At 37.6% G+C, this 19,927-nt stretch overlaps 1 protein-coding gene across 1 annotated transcript in view; it reads right to left on the bottom strand.

Moving 5' to 3' along the window:
• RAPGEF2 (Rap guanine nucleotide exchange factor 2) overlaps positions 1 to 19,927 on the bottom strand; it is a 301,571-nt gene that overhangs the window by 264,679 nt on the left and 16,965 nt on the right. The window contains exons 2-11 of the mRNA XM_067297871.1: positions 13,085 to 13,211; positions 9,473 to 9,607; positions 8,275 to 8,375; positions 8,121 to 8,192; positions 7,315 to 7,415; positions 7,079 to 7,168; positions 5,894 to 5,965; positions 5,150 to 5,276; positions 894 to 1,095; positions 206 to 294 (exon numbers count right to left, since the gene is read on the bottom strand). Of these exons, the coding sequence (XP_067153972.1) occupies positions 206 to 294; positions 894 to 1,095; positions 5,150 to 5,276; positions 5,894 to 5,965; positions 7,079 to 7,168; positions 7,315 to 7,415; positions 8,121 to 8,192; positions 8,275 to 8,375; positions 9,473 to 9,607; positions 13,085 to 13,211 (1,116 nt within the window). The remainder of the gene's footprint in view (positions 1 to 205; positions 295 to 893; positions 1,096 to 5,149; positions 5,277 to 5,893; positions 5,966 to 7,078; positions 7,169 to 7,314; positions 7,416 to 8,120; positions 8,193 to 8,274; positions 8,376 to 9,472; positions 9,608 to 13,084; positions 13,212 to 19,927) is intronic.

Below are 19,927 nucleotides of genomic sequence, written 5' to 3'. Positions count from 1 at the left end.
TTTACTCTCATTCTCAAAATGGCCGAGACAGGCTGAAATTTTCCAAAAACATTTACCCTATACCCAGCACAGAAAATTCAGTCATGCTAACTTCAAGATTGGCTAAATTACAAGAATCTGCATTCAGCTGCTTATAATTGGAAGTGGTAAGTAACTTCAGAGGGGCATGAGAACAGGTCTCTAACTGAGAACTCCATCAACTCACCTGAATTCTCCCAGGGCATCCATGACGCGGCTGATATAAACCTGCACTCTTTGGCTGGATTCCGCTATTTTTCTACAGCAGATCATGGCCTTGATTAAGAGTTAAACACACAAAACAGCTTCTTAAAGTATTCATATTTGTCATTTTTTAAGCTTCATTGACATGTCAGGATAATTAATAACCCCAGTGCTGCACAGCCACGCAGGACAGCAATAGCTGCCAATTTCCCTCTATCTCACCATGAAGAACCAATCCCTAAAACTAGACATGGGGAGAAAAGAGAACATTTTGGAGAGAGGAAGGGGAAAACAGCAAACACTTCTTGTCTCTTTTAATGACTGCATGAAAGGATAGAATACAGTCTTTTCCACAGCCTGCAGGGAGTCAAGACAACCTCAGTGGAATATGAAGAAAAGAAAGAACACCTGCAACATACAACACTCCATTGTCATTTCAACTAGAAAAGAAACCACACTCCTTTTCAGCACGTGTTGCTAGTTCAAGGAAGACAAGTGCTAAATTCCTACGCTGGGCTCAGGCTCAAGATTATATGTGTAAGGAGGGAGGGAAGCCTGGAACCACGCAACCTTCTCCCACTCCTTCTCAGACTTCATCTATCAGATTCTAGAATATTTCATTCTAGTTTGTCACTTATTTTTCCACATTAAGTAAAACTACTGTTCTGTACCTTTTCTATTGCATACTTTAGCTTGTTCATGTGGGATTCAAAAAGAGGGAAGTGAGAAAAAAAGAAATCCTGGAAGTGTCTCTGTGCTTCTTCTTTTTCAGGCAGAGAGAAGATTATGCTGATTGCAATTTTCTTCCTCCGAACCATTGCAGGATTGGAGCTGCAGCTTTCATCAGCCGTACTAAACATTTCTTCAGTGGACCTGTAAGAGACATTTGTTAGGACAGTTACCCATATATTAAAGCCAGTTTATCTTCTATCCATCTCTCTATACAGAGTTGAAGGGAACTCATGCTTAAGTCTCCTTTGATTATCTACACAAGAATTTGCTGTCACCTGTCTCTGGTCACAGAGAATACCCAGCATTTTGATGGACAAGACTTGTGTTTACTAAAACGGATTGGAGAAAGGCTACCCCAGAGGGGCCAGCAGTTAAAAATGCAGTGAAAGCCTTCTTCTAAAACAGAGCTACAAAATCCCTCTTTCTGGATTTATTGCATTTTATAAAAACAAAATGGAAGCACAATAGACAGTAATTTGCAAAAAAGGTTAAAGAGAATCTGACAGAGCTGAGAACCGAATCCAGCTCTCAAGCTCCTCAGCAGTATGCCCATGATGTTCTTGAATCTATACTGCTGTTCATGAGAGAAGCTGGCAAACACACTACTTGTCCAGCATCTTAAGATGCCTGCTCTAAAGCAACCATTAAAAATGTGAAATAGAAGTTTCTATTTTAACTAAAGACAAAACATCACAACTTAGTAATTACTGTGAAAATACAGTTTAATGCCTACAAATATATGTAGTTTAAAAAGCTTTGTTTCCTGCTAAAAAACTAAACAGTGGCCATTTTACAGCTATCTATTGTCTCCCCAAACCATTTTCTCACTCGATAGTTCTGCCACATTTCTCTCAACAGCGATGCCAGCTTTCAGTATTACACAAGGGGATTAATACTGCTTAATATCTTCATCACCAACCTGGACTATGGATCAGAACACACCCTAAGTAGTTTTGCACATGATGCCAAATTCAGGGTGGTAAGGTGGGAAATGGTCAATACACTGGAGGGCATGCCTACCATTCTGAAGGATCTTAACAAGGAAGAGTGAAGTTCAACACCAAATTGTCATGCAGGGCGGAAGCCCTGCACCTGAGACAGAATATCCTCATACAATTGTACAGCTTGGGGGCTGACTGTTCAGGCAAGGCCCTGAGAGTGCTGGCAGGCACCAAAACGAACATGAGTCAGCACTTGCCCGGGAAGCAAGGAAGATTAACTGCCTATTGAGCTGTATTAGCAGGAACCTAGCCAACAGGTCAAAATAAGTCAATATTCCTCTCTGTTTGGCACTTAGGAGGCCACACCAGGAGAACTGTGCCCAGTCCACAAACTGGAGCAAGTCCAGTGAAGGACCAAAGTGGTAAGGAGCCTGGAGCACATGACATACAAGGAAAGTCTGAAAGTGCTGTATTTGTTCAGCAATTTTCTACTATCCAGTGGGTGGTTATACAAAAGATACTCTTCTCAGAGGTGAACAGTGACTCTCATCCTTTGGCTGTAAATTAGATGCAGCACAGAAATTTCTGGTTGTATATTAAAAAAAGTCACAGAAAGAGAGATTAGACAACAGAACCAGCTGCCCAGAGAGGCTGTGGAATCCCCATCCTTGAAGATTTTTAAAATTCAACAAGACAAATTCCTGAGCAACCTGATCTAACTTCCAAGTTAGTCCCATTTTGAGCAGGCAACTGAATTAGGTGACCTCCACAGGTCTCTGCCAGCCTAAAATTTTCTGTGATTAGACAAAAGGGTGGCTATCTCCCCACCCCATTCCTCCACAAATACTTGCACTGCAGATTTAATTACTGATGATCCTGGATTTGCAGAGCTATTATTTTTTCTTGTTTCAAGTTTCTGAATCAATTTCACTGTGAAAAATATATTAAGTAAAAAAAAGAATATATATCAATGATTAAAACAGTATGGTCAGAATTTCTTTCGGAAGGAAAATTTTAATTGAATAACAGTGTTTAATCTATATTGAGAAACTGGGTGGGGGGGGGGAGAGGGAGAGAACGGGCAGAAAAAAAAAGCCATGGGAACACAAGTGAATACGTTCAGAGCAGCAACTCATGTGGAAATAGCTTGTTTTTGGACTTTTCTCGCAAGTTGAAACTGCAATAGGAGTGAGTGGTACAATTAAGATTTTTAAGGTTTTCCACATCAGAATTATCTTGAAATGGAGCCTGAGGCATTTACAGATTACTGTGAAGCAACTAACAAGAGGAAAGCCTGAATGCTAGGCTTTCATTCTAAGTTCATTCTAAGAATAAGTAGTTTACAGTACAATTGGTTTGCCAAAGTTATATATAAACAAAAATTTCTCATCATAGAGATACAAGTCCAGGAACACAGGAAAAAACAAACAACAAAAAACCCCAGCAAAAACAGCTTATGGGAAAACAGCATTCAAGACAAAAACATAACCTCATTTGAACTTCAGGAACTTACATGCAGAGACAAATTCTCAAGGAAGTTGGAAAAAGATGGTCAGTCAGCATCTAAGAAACATCACAAACCAAGTTTTTGTACTACTTCCCAGGAATGGAGATTGAAGAACTAAGGTCTGACTGTGAGAGAGGCCTTTTCAACAAAGCTGCTAATCTAGCTTGTCCGCCAATTGACTACATGGAGTTCCAGCTAGATGTTCCATTTCCTTTGAGCTATTGGCCTAAAATATCAGCTAGAGACTGTACAAGCTTAGTTGTACAAACTGAAGTGTAAACTGCTGTCACAGAAGTATTCAGCCAGGAATCCACTGTTTCTCTAGCATGTGATCAGAAAACAAATACCTGAAGAGCCTCTTTGGCTTAGAAAGAACCGCAACCAAAAGTGGTTCCAGATAGAAGAATTAATGTCTGCTTTCCAAAATCTTTTCCAAGCATGGATTCTCCAACATGGAACAAAGACAAACTGTTCTCTTCAGTGAATAAGAAGCTTAATAAGGCTACTTTATTTTTTTCTGTAACACTTTCAAGAACTCCATCCATGGAACTTTGGCTACTACTTACACTGGGCTGAAATTGTCTTATTTCCCCCTCAGTGTTTTAACCCATTTGGCATACACTGCTCTCATAGCCTTATTTCCTTAGAAAACTTGGCTAAAAAGTACTTCTATCTATTGAACATAAAATGTTTGCTAGCTCATTCTTGCCTGCAAGCATGATTTAGAAAACAGCATTGCTACATTTGAACCATTGCATGATTCCTCATGTTAAAAATGATTCTGTGAAAATATTCTGGAAACAGGTTCAAGTGATGCCCCTAGGGAAAGTAAATTATGGCATAATTAAAACATATTTGCAATTGGCCTTTTCCAAGGCCAATACACCATTCCTTGGTGTGTATGTGTGTGTATGTGTGTGTGTGTGTGTGTGTGTGTGTGTGTGTGTGTACACACACACACACACACACACACACACACTTTAAATGACTGATTTTCATTAGCAGCTTTTTTAAGCTTATTTGAAGACAGCAAAGAGGGAGAAAGTATACACAGCAGGAGTTTCTTGTAGCCCTTCACTAATTTCATGCTGTCTCTAGGTGCAGGTGGATGAGTACATACAAGCAGATAATCAAGATTCATTTGCTATTTTGCCAATGATGAGGGAGGAATTTGCTTATTAGCTACGAAAGGTCTGCTGCGTTCCATGCTTTGTTATGCCACTGAGCTACAAAAGCTAATAAAATTCCAAAACAGAAGCCAAGCTTTTTGATCACAGCTCTTTTTTTCTTCCTGTTTTGGCAGAAGTCACATCAGGAACATCCTGTACCAGCCAAGAGAGTCGTCATGGGCTATTACTCCAAAATTTCAATAACTGTTCACTAGTCAGACTTCATCATAGTATAATGTAATTATGGCAGCAGTGCTCTTACAATCTCTTTCATCTTAACAGGCTACTCTGCTTTTTCAGAAATGGTTTAACTTGCTTTACAGAATGAGATCTTTTGATATATAGCCTATACATCTTCAATAAAAACAACTGTATATCAAATCCAGCCTTGTAGCTCATATTCAGCCAAAACTTGATCTTTCTTGATATTGGCAGTCTTACACAACATGAACAGAAGTCAGTCTGAAGTGAGAGTACCTTTTAATAACAGAATTTGCCCTTTTAAAGAAAAGAAGCTTAAGCTCTATTTTGCTATTGCTGCCAAAAAGCTGTTGTAAACAGAAAGCTGTTGCACTCACCACCTTGGAATAATTCCATTCTCTAAACTGGTTGTCTGACTTCGGAGCCAGCGACGTTGATAGCTGCTAGAAGATGATGAAGAGCTTGGAGATGGAAAAGGAGTGACCAGAAGACTGCTCAGAGATGCTATCAAGAAAGCAAAAAACCCAACATATACTGAATTATATTGAGTGCTGGTTAAACATTTTCCTCTATACCCTAACTTGAGACAAGTTCCTGTGAATATTGGTCTTGCTCATTGACCTTTCTAAACAGCAAAGCAAATTTTCACATAACTCACTCTCAACAGGAGAGATGATAATCATTTTAAGCAATTCTTGCTTCCTTAAGACTTATTCTTCTCATGAAGTCAGAGGTCTTCTCTACTAGAATACACTAAGTCATCTCACTCATCGAAAGCATTCTGTCCTAAGAGGTGTTATCCTCCCATTACAACAGGCAGATGGCTGGCCTCCTCCTACTCATTGCAAAACCTCTGCTCTTCCCTTGCTTTAGTGAAGGTTCCAGCCAATTTTTCTCCAGTTTATAAATTAGTAAAACTCCAGAGAATTATGGCTGTAAACAAAGAATATCATTAAAAGTATTCTTACATATAGACTTGGAGAAAAAAAAAGAAGGAAAATTGCTTAGCAGATCCAGAAAAGTTTAGACTGATGGGTCATAAGATACCTAAAATTTCAGGTGAATCACTTAGCTAAAGAAGCGTAACAGTTACAGAAGTAGGCAAATAAGGCAGCAGATACCTGACCGAGCAATGCCACTGTCTCTGTCCTCATTTTGTCCTCTACTTGGCATATCAACAGGTGTGCTGTGTGCTAAAACAAACAGATCAGATCAATAGAAAATGTTACATAACTCATCATACTATTTGTCAGTTTAAAAGAAGATGTTTAAGCCTAAAGGTCATACAACAGCAAAGTTACATCCTGTACTGCTACTCCAAATAGTAGAGTATGGTGTGAGCAGAGATGATAGCAAACAACATTTCCATACTGAATATCATATCACTAAAGAAAGTTGGTTACTTGCCCCAAACTAAAACCATCTAAGAACCTTGAGAATGTGAATACACTTTGCTACTGGAAGTCAGATGGGCTCTGAAACAAAGACTGCTGCTACCCCCACCTGTCACACTGGATTTTTTTTTGGGGGGGGGGAGGGGGGAAGGGGAGACTGTCATTTTGAACAGGCTAACATTATAATGGAATAGTTAAATACCAGTTCCATTAAGCTTCAGAGTCGCTCCCCAGGCAAATATTTACTATTTATAAAGCCTCACAGTAAGAAACACTCAGCCTACATTGTACTATATTGAAGTGTTAGTAGCGCAGAGCCACTCAAACTGTAGGGCATGCAAGATTTGCACAGGCTGTGAAGAAATTGCAAAAATGTAAACTAGAACACCAATGCAGTTGACAGAACTAATTAAGCCTAAGATCTACCCACCTGCATGGGTCATCAATATACCTGTAAAAAGAGACTTTACGTAAAGCAGTATGAGGTTTTGAAAATTAAAGAAATTGATATTGTTAAAAAGAAAAAGCCTTAAAGGCTCCCCAGACAGCTCAAGAGCTGAAAGAAGAAAAAGCTGCACACCAGCAAGACAGCTGCACACTAGCAAGAAACCAGATATAAGCCAGGAAACATAAGTTCTTTAAGAAATGTAAGGACTCATTTATTATCAAACATATATTACAAAAATATCTTTAAAATTGAACACAGGGGTTAGAAATGGAAGATGAACAAGTAGTAATTCAGCCAGTTTTTTTGGAAGAAAAATTTACGTATAAAGCCAGTTTGTCTGTTTTCACTTTCTTAGCCCTTTCTATTTCTAAAGAGTAATTATGGGTCTCCTGTGAGGATTCAGAGGAGCTGGATTTGTGTGTGCATGTGGATGGGTCACACTGTGGTTGGCATTCCACACAAACCTGCAAAGAAAGAAGCACTGCGGATGAGCCGGAGGGGGCCTCCTTCAGACACACCCTGCAGCAGTTTGCTGCTACACAGCTGTAACACACCTAGGAAACAAAAGCAAAGTAGAGAAAATGCAATGCAAAAAAAAAGTTAAGGATGATGCACAGAAAAAAACAAAAAACAAAAAACCACACTAAATGAACAGATGGCCTCATGTTGTGAAAAGGACATAGAACCTGAAAATATTTACCTAAATTACTTCCACTGCGACAGGTTCCCAAACCATTCTGATTAGAGCTCAACTTTCCCAGGCTGGGATCTTGGTTGATGTATTCAAAGCTATCTTGTAAGCTAAAAAAGGGGAAAAAGCCAGTGTTTCTAAAGAAGGTGGTTAACAGTCAATATTAGCTTGAGAATTAAGCTTATTTTAATCAGAAAAAAAGAAGGCTGAAGATTAACTTTACAACCAAGCTCAAAGACTAGTAGATTTTCTGAGACTATAATGAAACAGCCATTCATTTTCTGCAGTAAGCTCCCTCTTTGAATTATTGTAAACTTCTCTGTGTCCCATTTAGGATTCAGTTTATTTGTATTTCCCCATTTTTGGGACAAGCAAAACAGGAAAAGATGAGAAACACTACATCTTCTGTCACTGTTGAAGGAAACAGGAATCAGGTACCAGGACACAAAGCTCCCTCAACATACACCCCACTTTACCCTTCTGGCAGTCATAAGAGTCAGAGGCTTTGAGTGTTTAAAACATCTAACCTTTGAAGTTTGTTGCATGCTCTGGACAAATTAGGAAGTGGGTAAGATAGATAGATAGACAGATAGACAGATTTTTTTTTTAATTTGGGTGGACTAGCTAAGATCTATTATTTGAACACTTCTCCACTTCTTGCATTCTCCATTTCTCTTTTTTTGCTAGACCCTTCCACTTCAGCTAAGTTAAATTTAGAGGCAGTGACAGAAGGACTACAAAAGGAGAAAAGGCAGTAAGAAAGGAAAGACGACAGTATTGGTGGGGGGAAGGGAGGGGAAAAAAAAAAAGCTTACTTATTGTTGCTTCCACTGAAGCTTCCTACCCTGGCTGAGAAGACTTTACTTATCATCAGTTGTGGGGGAGAGCTGAAAGGATAAACAGTCATTTAAGTGAGTCATCAATTCCAAGTGCCTGACAAGACAGAGTATCACAGAAAAGGACACTCACCGTATGTAGTGAATTTTCAAGGTGGAACCTTTGTAACTCATTGCCACTGAGCCAAACATCATTTCTCCCAGCATGTTGACATCAGAGGCTGGTCTGGTGTACTAGACAGACAAGAAGATGGGAAGAGCAGAGTCAGTAATAGCCCAGCATACTATTTTAATTTAACATAGTGCTATAGTACTACATTTTGAATGGAGAATACAAATAAGCTCTGCTTTTCCATGCAGAATGACAGATCCAGTGTGGCTCTCTCATAGTGTGCAAGTACAACAAGAAGATGCTGTTTGGCTCACTAAAAGGGCCACTGGTACCCTTCTTCCATGGGAACCCCCAGAGACAAGAAAAAAAATACTGCACATCCAAAAAATAGCTACAGCTCAGCAACATTCTCATATAACAGACTGCTTGATGAGACCTGTAACATTCACACAACTTAATGTTCTACAGCCTGGATCCCCAAGCAGCAAATTTTCTTCCGGATTCAAATTAGTAAGTCCTCCTTCAGTGGCCTTATAAAAAGCTTCTTGGAAGCATCTTTGATTGCAAAGTAATTTGTGGAGACTGTTTCTGAGCATAACAAGTCCTATTTCTCCTCATATTTCAGAGGCCCATCATCAACAGCAGATACAGAGAGAAGTTTGTTAATTCTGAAGGAAATAGTTTGCTTTCTAATTTAAGCTAAGTTTTTTTTCCCCTACCCTAATCTATACATGCTTCAAATTACATTATTCTAGATAAGGTACTTGTGCTTTTACTGAGTGACAGCCAAAGTACCTAAAAAAATTGTTCGTTTCATTTACAAATTTCATCTTGCTATAAAACAGACTAAAGGGACTCTAATACACAGTTTTCAACAGCTTCTTCAGAATGTGTTTGTGGCATAGACAGACTTCCTTTAAAAGAAAAGAGAGACTGCTGTATATCACTTTATGACTTAAATAATAACACTATTAATTTTTTTGGTAAAATTTTCAATGATAAGGTCAAGACAGACTAAAAGCTGAAGATGTACCCACATGTTCTTACTCTATAAGATAGAGTTGTAGATAAGTTGTAGTTGTAGATAGAAGTTTCACACTTCAGACAAATTTGTAACATACTAGAGGTATAACTAGTCATTCAGCGCAGGCAAAGTTAAGACTTAGAGAAAAGCTCTTCAGTAAAAGCATCCAAGAAAAGTGATGGATAACAACATTACCTGATACTTCGGTATCTGTTCTTTGATATTTTGCATACAGCTTATTGAGGGGCTATGGGAAGAAACACTGTTGTCCCCATTGCTTGCTTGGCAGTTCTGGGCAGAAGTTTTTACAAGAGCATCCTCTGTCATTTTCTGTGTCAAAACAGAGCAATATGGTGAAAACAACTAAAGCAAACATGGAAATTTCCATTTGTAAATATACCATGAGAAGATTTTTGTTAAAATACAGTTCAGCAACAACAACAACAAAAAAAGGTGGGTTTTTTTGAATCAAAAAATACGTTTAGGTTTTTAAAGGAAAAAAGCCAATGTCACAGAGAAAGAGCAGAATTACTCTGCCATTTAAATGCTTTTTAGAGAAATAAGCATAGTATCAGACTCATGCTCAGAATAATTAGTCAATAAAGTTTGAGTAGAAGATCACTCCCAATTGTTATGAATACATGCTCTGTGCAACATTTGCCAAAGATTATGTACACCAAACTAAGCTTATGGGTTGCTTGCAAATTACTTTCTGTAACCATTTGCACAATTAGTTGCTCAAATTGCATATTATTTGTTCCCCAATTGATAATCAATTCCCTGAACAGAAGAACAGCCAGCAAAAACAAACAGTGAATAATGCATCATTTGGTAGAATTATCAGGTTATAAAATCCTTTTTTGAAACCTGTATAGAGGTTGTAACAAATAAGCAAATGAATGTTTAAATCCAGGTGACTGTTTAATTCAAAGTTTACTCTCAAGCCACTATCTTATAATAACCTCTCAGAACAGAACAAAAAGATTTAAAGGAAGCCTTGCAAAGATATTGATTACATTGATACTATCTGTATGTTTCTTTAGAAAAGCTGTATTTAATTTGTGGGGATTTCCTTTAATAAACAAAGTTACTTTGAATAAAAAGCAACCTAGTTCATGTTTTCTTTAACAGCTTTTTTAAATTGAAAGTCCATTAGATATCAATTTAAAAGTCCATATTATTTAGAACATGTTTGTCAGGTGTGTTTGAAGTAATTTATATTAAGGGAACAAAATCTCAACCCTGCAGCAATGAAAGCTGCTTAGAAAGTCTTAGAAAGCTCATCTCACATTATTAAACTTTTTAAATACTTAAGAAAGTCACAGTAACTTAATGAAGGTATATTGAACGGAATATACATTCCTTTGGTGCACAGTAGAACAAATGGCAGTTCTGTAAGACTCATTTTGTACCAGTCTGGTTTACCTCATTGGGAATGTGCATTGGCAGAGTTTAACTTTTTTTTGTTTTTAATGTGAACAAGACATCAGCAGATAAATGGTTACAGAAAAAAAAAGCAAGCAGACAGAAAATTAAATAGTAATAACCAAGGTGCTACTATAAAAAACAGCTGTAGCCCAATTTATGTCAAGCATTTTGGGTTCAGTAAGACAAGAAAGGTACTGTAATAGGAAATGAAATGGAAGTAGAACCCAAATACTGCACTAGAAAAAGACCAATTTTCAGATGAACACTTTGAATACTGCAATACAGTAAATATGGTAAGTTTTAGAATACTCAAGACATGATGACAAGGAGTTGGAATGGGTGAAAGGGAAGATACAGAAGAAAAAGGGGAAGAGTGAGCCAAGAATAGTGGAGTAAATAATTTACTTGTCATTTTTGTAAAAGGTTGAGTTTAAGTTACAGTGACCATACAGGCTCCTCTATTATTTTTAAAATAAATATAGCATGTTTAAAAAAAAATCCTTTATGCATATGTGGCCTGACTTGTCTTTCTTCTTTTATCTCACATTTGCACTCCTTTTGTGCAGCTTTTCTTGGCATGGCATTTATGTAACTGCTGCTTATCTAATCCCAATGTGACCGCCATTAGGTAGTTACAAATGCACAAATGTTAGTAGTCACATGCTCAACAAGCTATTGACTAAAAAATGCCCTAGTAAGTGGTCTGGTGTACGCCATCTGCAGAAAGGAGATTTGATTAAGAACACTGAAGAGAAATGGAATATACTGAACAAACATGGTTAAACAGAATACGGACCTGCTAATTCTCCCAAGCAAGTTTACTGCATACTTTAAAGACAAATGTAGTGTATTTGAATAGCTGATGTGAAGAAGCTTTACTGTGTTTTGGAAGATGGATAAATGCGCAGTATATACACATTCTTGATTTCGGTTTAAGCAGGACTGAGCTTAGGAGTAATTTTGCCTTAAGTTTAAATGAATCAAGTCCTAGGCTCACTGCTTGACAACATACCAAACAACAAATAGGACCAAGCATTCAAATCGCTTTAACACCTATGTGTCTACTTTCCATTCAAAATTGTTTGGCTTATTTAAAGGGTACATAGATTAGTGTCTGACCAGAAAACAGATTATATCCTGTATCACGTGTTATGAGGCTGGTTATAATTCGTTTTATGTCAGTGTTGCATAGAATTTTTGATAGGACATTTTGGAGTTAACCTTTTTAAAGTATTAAAGTAAGTGGAGTAATGTGAGCATTTATATGAAGTCAGAAGTATATTTTTTTCACCCATTTCCCCTTCACATGTTGCGTGTTTTAAACCAACTTTAAGATACAAAGTAACAACCCTGATACTGAGACTTGTAAATCAAGGAGAGAGAGGGGAAAAAAAAAAAAAAAAAAAAAGATTAACAGACCAATCTGACCCATTTATCCTCATAAGTAGATGATCAGTCATCAGCAGACAATGCTCAGCCTTACCAGTTTGGCTTAAGCCCACGAGGATATCTTTGCATTGTGACTGAAATAGTTAGGAAGATGCTTAAAAAACAGCAATTTCTAGCTTAAGTAGCATCAATTTCTAGGAGTCATTTCCACAAGTCACTGCTATTTCTGAACTTTATAGCTGGTCTGCTAGACTAAAACTGCTGGTCACAACAAAAGCTTTAAAACAAAAACACTTTTTTTTTTTTTTTTGCAACAGTTCAATGCAGAAAAAGAAGCACAGAGCTAGTAGGGAAAAACTATTGTTTTGCTTGAATTAAAGTCACCTTAGTTTGCCAAAACTTTACTCCATAATTTGTGTGCTTGGAGAGTGGCACAAAGAATTTGCATCTTGACAGCATCTATTCTTGCTTCTGTTTGTATCATAACAAGTTTGACCATATGTGACCATATATTATCATGCATCAGTCTTGTACATTAAGTGATTAGCTGAAGCAGAGTTATTTTAAATTCACAAAGAGCCAACAACTTTACTGATCCAAATACTAAAGGAAGACAAGCACTTTTAGAGGCATACTAGCTATAACTGAAATAATGGGACTGTGCAATCAGGGCTAACAACAAAAAGCAATCCTACTCAACATTAAAGGAAATATTCATATTAAAGGGATATAAATTGCTTTGCCTGAAATCAAGACAGGGCCTAAATTGTTCGGCATCAGTACCATATTTATATCCAAAGGTGCCAAATACCAGATGTTTTCACTGACTTTTTGGAATCTAAAACACTCTTCTTGCAGTTATCACAGAATTCAGATCAAGTGAAAGATCACAAGTAAGATTAAGAACTTGACATTGTCATTTTAAAATTCCTACCTTTGGGAAGGAAAACAAAAGATTGGCAGAACAGAAGCAAAATTAGCATTTCATACCTGAACCACAGCTTCATCAATTTTGCGGACTGCTTTGGAATCAAATAAGACCTGTCTGCCTCTTCTCTCACAGTCTTGGTAAACTATCAGGCGGATTTCATTCAAGTCAAACTCTGAACAGGACCAGCTGTAGATTATAAGCACAAGAGGTTAAAGATATTGTGCTTACTTTGCAGGCTTATTTAAGTGAAGAAACAGGTATTCAGCAAATGCACCTTTTATTCAATATTCACAAGAATCAAACTGTAATCACAGAACTCTGACTGAAAAGGAACTGAAAGCATCCTCTAAATCAAATGTTGATACACAGGCAGGCATAGCCAGATCAAGTTTTCATCCACTCTTTATTCAAAGTTTTCCATAAAGAGAAGACAAAACTTTGTCTCAGCAATCTGTTCCAGCACTCAATTACCCTTAAATGCATTCCTTCCTGCCCCCCAGCCATGCACAGTCTGGATCATCCTTATTTCAAAGTAGGTGTACTATTTCTTGCAGTCCTCTTAGTGATGATAAAGAACAACTGATTACCATCATCTTTACTATAGCCTTTTATAAGCTGAAACACTGTGCACTCCTTCATTCTTCTCTTGTTTAAGTAACACAACCCCAGTTCCTTTCAAACTTTTTTCTGTCAATGAGCATGATCTTAAAATGTCCCAGTACATTTACATCTTACTTCACATGATGCCAAAAGCTGAACATAGTACTCAACCAGGACCTTACCAGCAAAAGAAGAAATATTGCTTCACTGTGTTAGGTATGACAACTTCTATTAAGCACATTTCAATTGACATTTCCTTCTACTGCACTAGCACCATAGTTTCAGCTTAGTCAGTTTGTGGTAACTGTACCACCTAGCACTATTCCTCAAGCATCCCAGAAGATAAAACCTGTCTGTCAAGTCTCAGAGTTCAAGATAGTTCAGAATTCACAACCTAAGACAATTTTGTCCCTACAGACCCTGAAATACTATGGACATTTATAGAAAGACTACAGTGAAGATGTTACAAATTTTCCATTATTTAATTCTTGTAAGAATAAGACAAGGTTTACATAATTTCCATAATTTCTTCCTCTTCTTTTCTGAGAAGTTTTAGGTATTACAGAGCAATCAGATTACTGAGACTTGATCTCCAACTATGATGAAACTAATATAATAAATGATACCAAGATACTGCTGGCATTTCCTCTCAAGTAAAACAGTTTCCCTAACCCAGAATTTGCCCACTTCTCTGAGATACTCCATGACACATGATTCTGTCTCCTCAAGCTACTACACAAAACTGAAGCACATAACTGATCACAGCTGCAAGAGGAAGGGACATTCCTTCCCAATTCCAAAGGCAGTCAGCCTACACGTCAGAGCACAGAGGTTTGGTTAGTCTTATACTCAGCTACACAAAATGCTTTTCATATGATATAGTCGACAAGTTGGAACAAATGGAAAAAACTGGCACAGGATACAGCAGTGCAACATAGCATGGGTAGCTATCTGGTGCTCAGTCATTTGCTTCACCCCTGACCTGGATAGACCACCTCCAAGGGGTGAGAGTACAACTGTTATTAATAGCTGTTGGTTAACATAGTGTGTAATAGACTTCAGTCAAGGCCACACTGATTTTCCACCAAAAGGATGTTTCATTTAGGAATTTTCCCAAACTACGTCTTACAGAGAATGAAGGTGCGGAATGGATGGAAGGCCACAAAATCTGTATACAGTTGAAAAACAAGAATTTTTGAAGCTACTGTATTCCATATGCTGTTAACAGCCATCGATCAATAATGCAGTAAGCACCATCAACTCCTGCTAGAGTCACACGGTAAGTTGCCATGGGTAACTGCTTTAGGAGTACACTCAGACTTGCAGATGAAAGTCGACACAGGTAAAGGCAGGTGAATTTCTTCTTTGTGCTTTATCTTGAATTTCAGAGATCAACTCCCCTTCCAACATAGTCAGAAAGAGACTAAATAAGCATCTTTTTCAAAATTGAAAGACCGTATCAACCTGGAAGATTTTACTCTTTCCTTTAAACTACCTTTCAATAGAAAAAAGCCAGATTCCTATCTACACTGCAAGGTACTCAGATGCAAGTATACTTTGCGTACTCATAATATGTGAGGGTCCAATACACATCAAAGCTAGACCATGGACCAATGCTAAGGGCTGTTTTGCCATTAACAGTGAGGAAACAGGCTGTGTTTGTAATATGCTGCCTCCAAAATGCAAGGAGTGCCAGACATTTCTTTTCAAGTCTTCCCTTTCAAAGGGAGTCACAGCATTAACTTAACCTGCATGAGATCAGACCTGATATCATTGTTGATAGTTGCCCAAAGATCCTACACACCTCACATGTACAAAGAGCTGCAACTACACAATGTGTTTTAAGTCTGTTACTAGTTTCTCAACCCTCTGCCAGTGCAAATTCATTAAAAAAAAAAAATCCAGTTAAACAGAATGCAGAAGAAAAGTCAGAACCATCAATAGAATCTGATATCCTTTTCTAATAGCATTCCTGTTTGGTTATACAGTTGGCTATTTACTTACACTCTTTGCAACAGACAATATCAGAATCATTCTTGAAGTAACTATCCCGGTTTATTAAACAGGCAACAGGCAACATTCCTTTCAACAACAAAGGAATATCTCTAGATCCTTAATTCAAATCATACATAAGAGCAAAGCCTTACTTATCCATAGAACTGGCACAGCAGGGTCAGTAGTTCAGACCTAAGGACTGCAAGCCTGAACTGAAAATGATTCGTTTTAGGCACAGCTTGAGACAATCCAGCCCTGTATCCAGCCGCCAAAACGAACAGCATGCTTGATATTTGTGTTATGTGAATTTAAGTTTCCTTATGAACAGATAACTCCCACATTCTGCACTAAAGTGAGCTTAGTTAGTATTAGCGTTGTTTGTGTGCCAACTTCTGTATGAGGAGTGAACCAAGTTTTATAAATTGGCTTCTATTTTAGCATTTGTTAAAAGCCTGCTGAGGTGCCTTTGCATACTACAATTAAGGACTGCTGCAATCTTTCAGAACTTTAAACAGGTTCTAGTACCAGGCAGCAACAAGATAAGTTACCCAGAAAATACCAAACAAAAACTTTATATGCCTAGTAGACCGAATTTATTTTAATGAAATCTTCACTTTCAGGCTCTGAGTTACACAGAACACAGTCTTTCACATTACAGAAGTGATCCATCCTAGTAAAGTCTCATCTGATGAGATCAAGCATATCTACAGGCAAGTTAAGGAGGCACATACACCCCATAGTCTCATTACCTCCATGTGGAATCCAGCACTAGGCACAAGACTAATCAGATGACCAGGATTTTTTTTCCTTCACAAAAGCTGATGAGCAGACTGATTACTGCACTTCCACCCTTCATTGTTTAAGCCAGTTTACATAACATACAGCCCCCAAAACAGGGGCCAAGGGAATATTCAATTACTCCCTAAAAATAGAGTGTTAGAGAAACGTACAGACAGGACATAGCCTCACTGGTCAGCTCCACTCTCAGGTATGTAAAAATCATAAGAGATAAGCAAATAATATTGGGGTTTTATAAACTCCCTGCTTATTTAGCAATACTGAAAGACATAATTCTTTTGGGTTCTTCTTCATGTATGATATTTTAGAAAGAGAGGTAGGATTCCCTTAAATAAATTATTAGTTCATATATAAAAAACCCAAACCACACTTCTAAAGGAATATTAAGCTACACAGTGCAGATGTTAGAAAGTAATAGTTTAAGGATTTGACTGAGAAGAAAAAAAATCCCTTTCACTCTTGTATCAGTTTTTTCTAAAAAGTAAGACCAAAACATCGGATATAGGCAACAGATTTTAGCCTAACTCTAACGAAAAAAGGCTTAGATGAGCTCAGGCAACGTGTATGCATATGCATTCACCTTGCTCAATTATTTTTTAAATCACTAATCAGCTTCAACCACCAGGTTTGACCAAGGGATATACACTTCTAAACACTTCACAGAAATAGATGGTTGAGAAGACACACTCCATACCCATTCCCATCCATGGCCACATTATATGCTCATGTAAACTTTAATGAAACAGAAATTCTCATGATGTATTTGCGAGGAAGAAGCAGAGGATAGGAAAATAGAAGATTCTGTAAATGTTGTATGAAAAGCTTCTATCAGAACTTGAATACTATTATTAGATTGAATTTTTTATGATCAAGACAAATCTGTCATAAAAAACAAACTTCAATTCTTCTGCTTTTGAAATAGAAAGCAGCCCCTCAACACATGCTTCAGAATAAGCCGTTATTTTCTGCCTGCACTTAGTAATTCATCGTGGAGTGGACCACTGAAAACTTACAATAATACTGATGTTTAATGAACTCAAAGAGTATCCTTTTAATTCTTCACCACCACTTTGACTCTCCCCTACTGCATGCCTCAAGGCTCAGTTGCTTTCCTTATGCTCATTTGGTGAAACCCTAATCAGCTTCTTTTCTCTCTCAGTTTTTGTCTAAAGCAGCTTTCCTAACTACATGTAGCTGCTAGAGGGAACCATGCGACAGTAATATGAGTAGTTTTGCCATATACACCTACTACTGACAGTGTTACTTCTGATAATGAAATAACATAATTCCTAGGGTAAGTTTTACATTTAGCACGAATGTTTGACAAGAATAAAAGATACAATTACTACCTTTGGATAACAAAGCAACTGCTGCTTCTTTCAATTAGCTTAGAAGAAGCCTCCGAAAATAAAAATTTCATGATACACTAACTGAAATATCATCCGCCTTGCCCCTCTTTATGTAAAACTTGTTCTCTTTTCGCTTACATAAAAAGATTTTATATCTTCAATTCTTGTAAAAGAGCTACTTAAAAAAACCAAAATACTAAAATATCTTCTATCGGTGTTCTGTGTTGAAGGCACACATTCATAACTTTTTTTTTTTTATAAAAGTCACTTACAAATACAATGAACAAAATTAAAGTTTTTTGAAGCCACCCAAGTCTGAATTTATTGCAAAATGATAAAATTGACTTCTGACATAAGCACATCCTAGAAAGGTAAGGAGGTGATGAGACTGAAGTTCTAGAAACATCTGACAGCTAACTGAAATGTTTCATTTTGGCTTAAAAACAACAGATTATGCTAGGTCCTGCATATTTTTAAAAAATCAGTTGAATTCATTAAATGAATGCAAGCCTATGTGGATATTCATATTTCAGGTTAAACATGGCTATTTTGACTGAATAAAACACCTTATTTGATAACAATTAAAAAAGCAGTCCCACATATCATTTCTCCCCCTTTGCAACTGCACAACCTGTCCTCTTGCCCACGTCAGCTCCATTAACTGTTAGACCCCTCTGTAAGCCACCTGAATTTTCTAGAACAGCAGAAATCTGCACCAGCCTAAGAAAGCCGACCAGAAGGCAAGCTGGAGAAGAGAAGGAAGATGCTGGAGACGTCCACAGAACCTCCACCTCTCGGTGGCAGCAGGAGTTATGCTAACTCACTTTATCCACAGAGCTGCATCTTTAGGAAAGAGCACCAAGAAAATGTTTCCTATACATTACAAATAAGTACAGGGGCTAGTCAGGATGTTCATTATGTTTTTTTGTTTGTTTCCCGATGTAGTTTTCTGCTAGCTTAGTGAGCTGAGCTGACACCCTAAGCAGAGCCAGGTCTAAAAGGATCAGAAACACCAGAGCCAGTACAAGGGGTGGAGGACAGGAGCATGCTGCCAGAAAGCAGAGGAAGAAAGGGGAACATGATCGCTCTTTCAACATCGGCCACCTTTTTTTAACAGTTCAGCTTATTTAAGCTCACCTTCAAATGGATCTTTCCAGTGTCTGGAAGATGCCAGAACTAATAATGCGATCTTCAAGACAAGAACAAGCTTTCTAGGTTTATACAGCAGGAACATCAGCTTTTCTGTACCTGGAAAATGTCCACTAAAGATAATAAAACACTATGGATATATATATTTTTGAAAGCAAGCTGTGAGCTTGAAACAGCTTACAGATACCCCAACAAGCTTTCTCCCCAGATTCCATAATAGAATTATGTTCAAAATTTGCTTCATTTTCTCCCAAGGCAGCAAATAAACCCTTTTGCTTTGACTTATTCAAAATTTCTTTCATAATGGATATGATGGCAAGGAGATCTTTATTTAGGGGAAAGCAGAGTAGTTTGTTTCTGAAAAAAGCTATGCAAGTTTGCCCCACTCTGCCTTGAATCAATATTTTCAGTTAATACAGATCCCCAAACACTGTTCTTTACAAAGAAAGCTTTCAGCTCACCTTTTTAGCACCAGCTTGTATGCAATAACTAAATAGTGAGCTATTTGTTTATATTTGAAAGCTACTTCAGTTGACCTTAAAGCACTTTAGAAAGATACTAACCACTATTTCAGTACAACACCACAGGCTAAAAAAAACAAAAAAAGACCTTAAGCATACATACACACAGACAAATATATATTTTGTTGTTTCTTAGGTCAGCAGTCCTGAAAGTAGAATTTTTACTCTAACACCTTTGATGAGGATTTAAGAGCTACCCTGAACTGTATTTTCATATTACAGCTGTGGAGCAATAGAGACTCAGACATTAGAGACATCCTGGCACACACCTGAAAAAGGCATCACAAAGAAGTTAAAGCTATTCATACTCCACATTACTTTGACGTAATGCTCTAAAGATCATTTCCAAGTATTGCAGAGGGTTGCCGCTCTCCATTCTTCCCCCACTTCACAGCATTACCGCCCCCCCCCCCGGCCTGTCTTCACTGCAAACTATTACTACTTGACCCATTAACACAGGATGTTAGAAAAAGAAAAACTAATTAGAAAA

The sequence above is a fragment of the Apteryx mantelli genome, chromosome 5 (assembly GCF_036417845.1).
Source record: "Apteryx mantelli isolate bAptMan1 chromosome 5, bAptMan1.hap1, whole genome shotgun sequence".
In the NCBI taxonomy this organism is placed as follows: domain Eukaryota; kingdom Metazoa; phylum Chordata; class Aves; order Apterygiformes; family Apterygidae; genus Apteryx; species Apteryx mantelli.
This window is presented reverse-complemented; position numbering and strand designations above follow the sequence as displayed.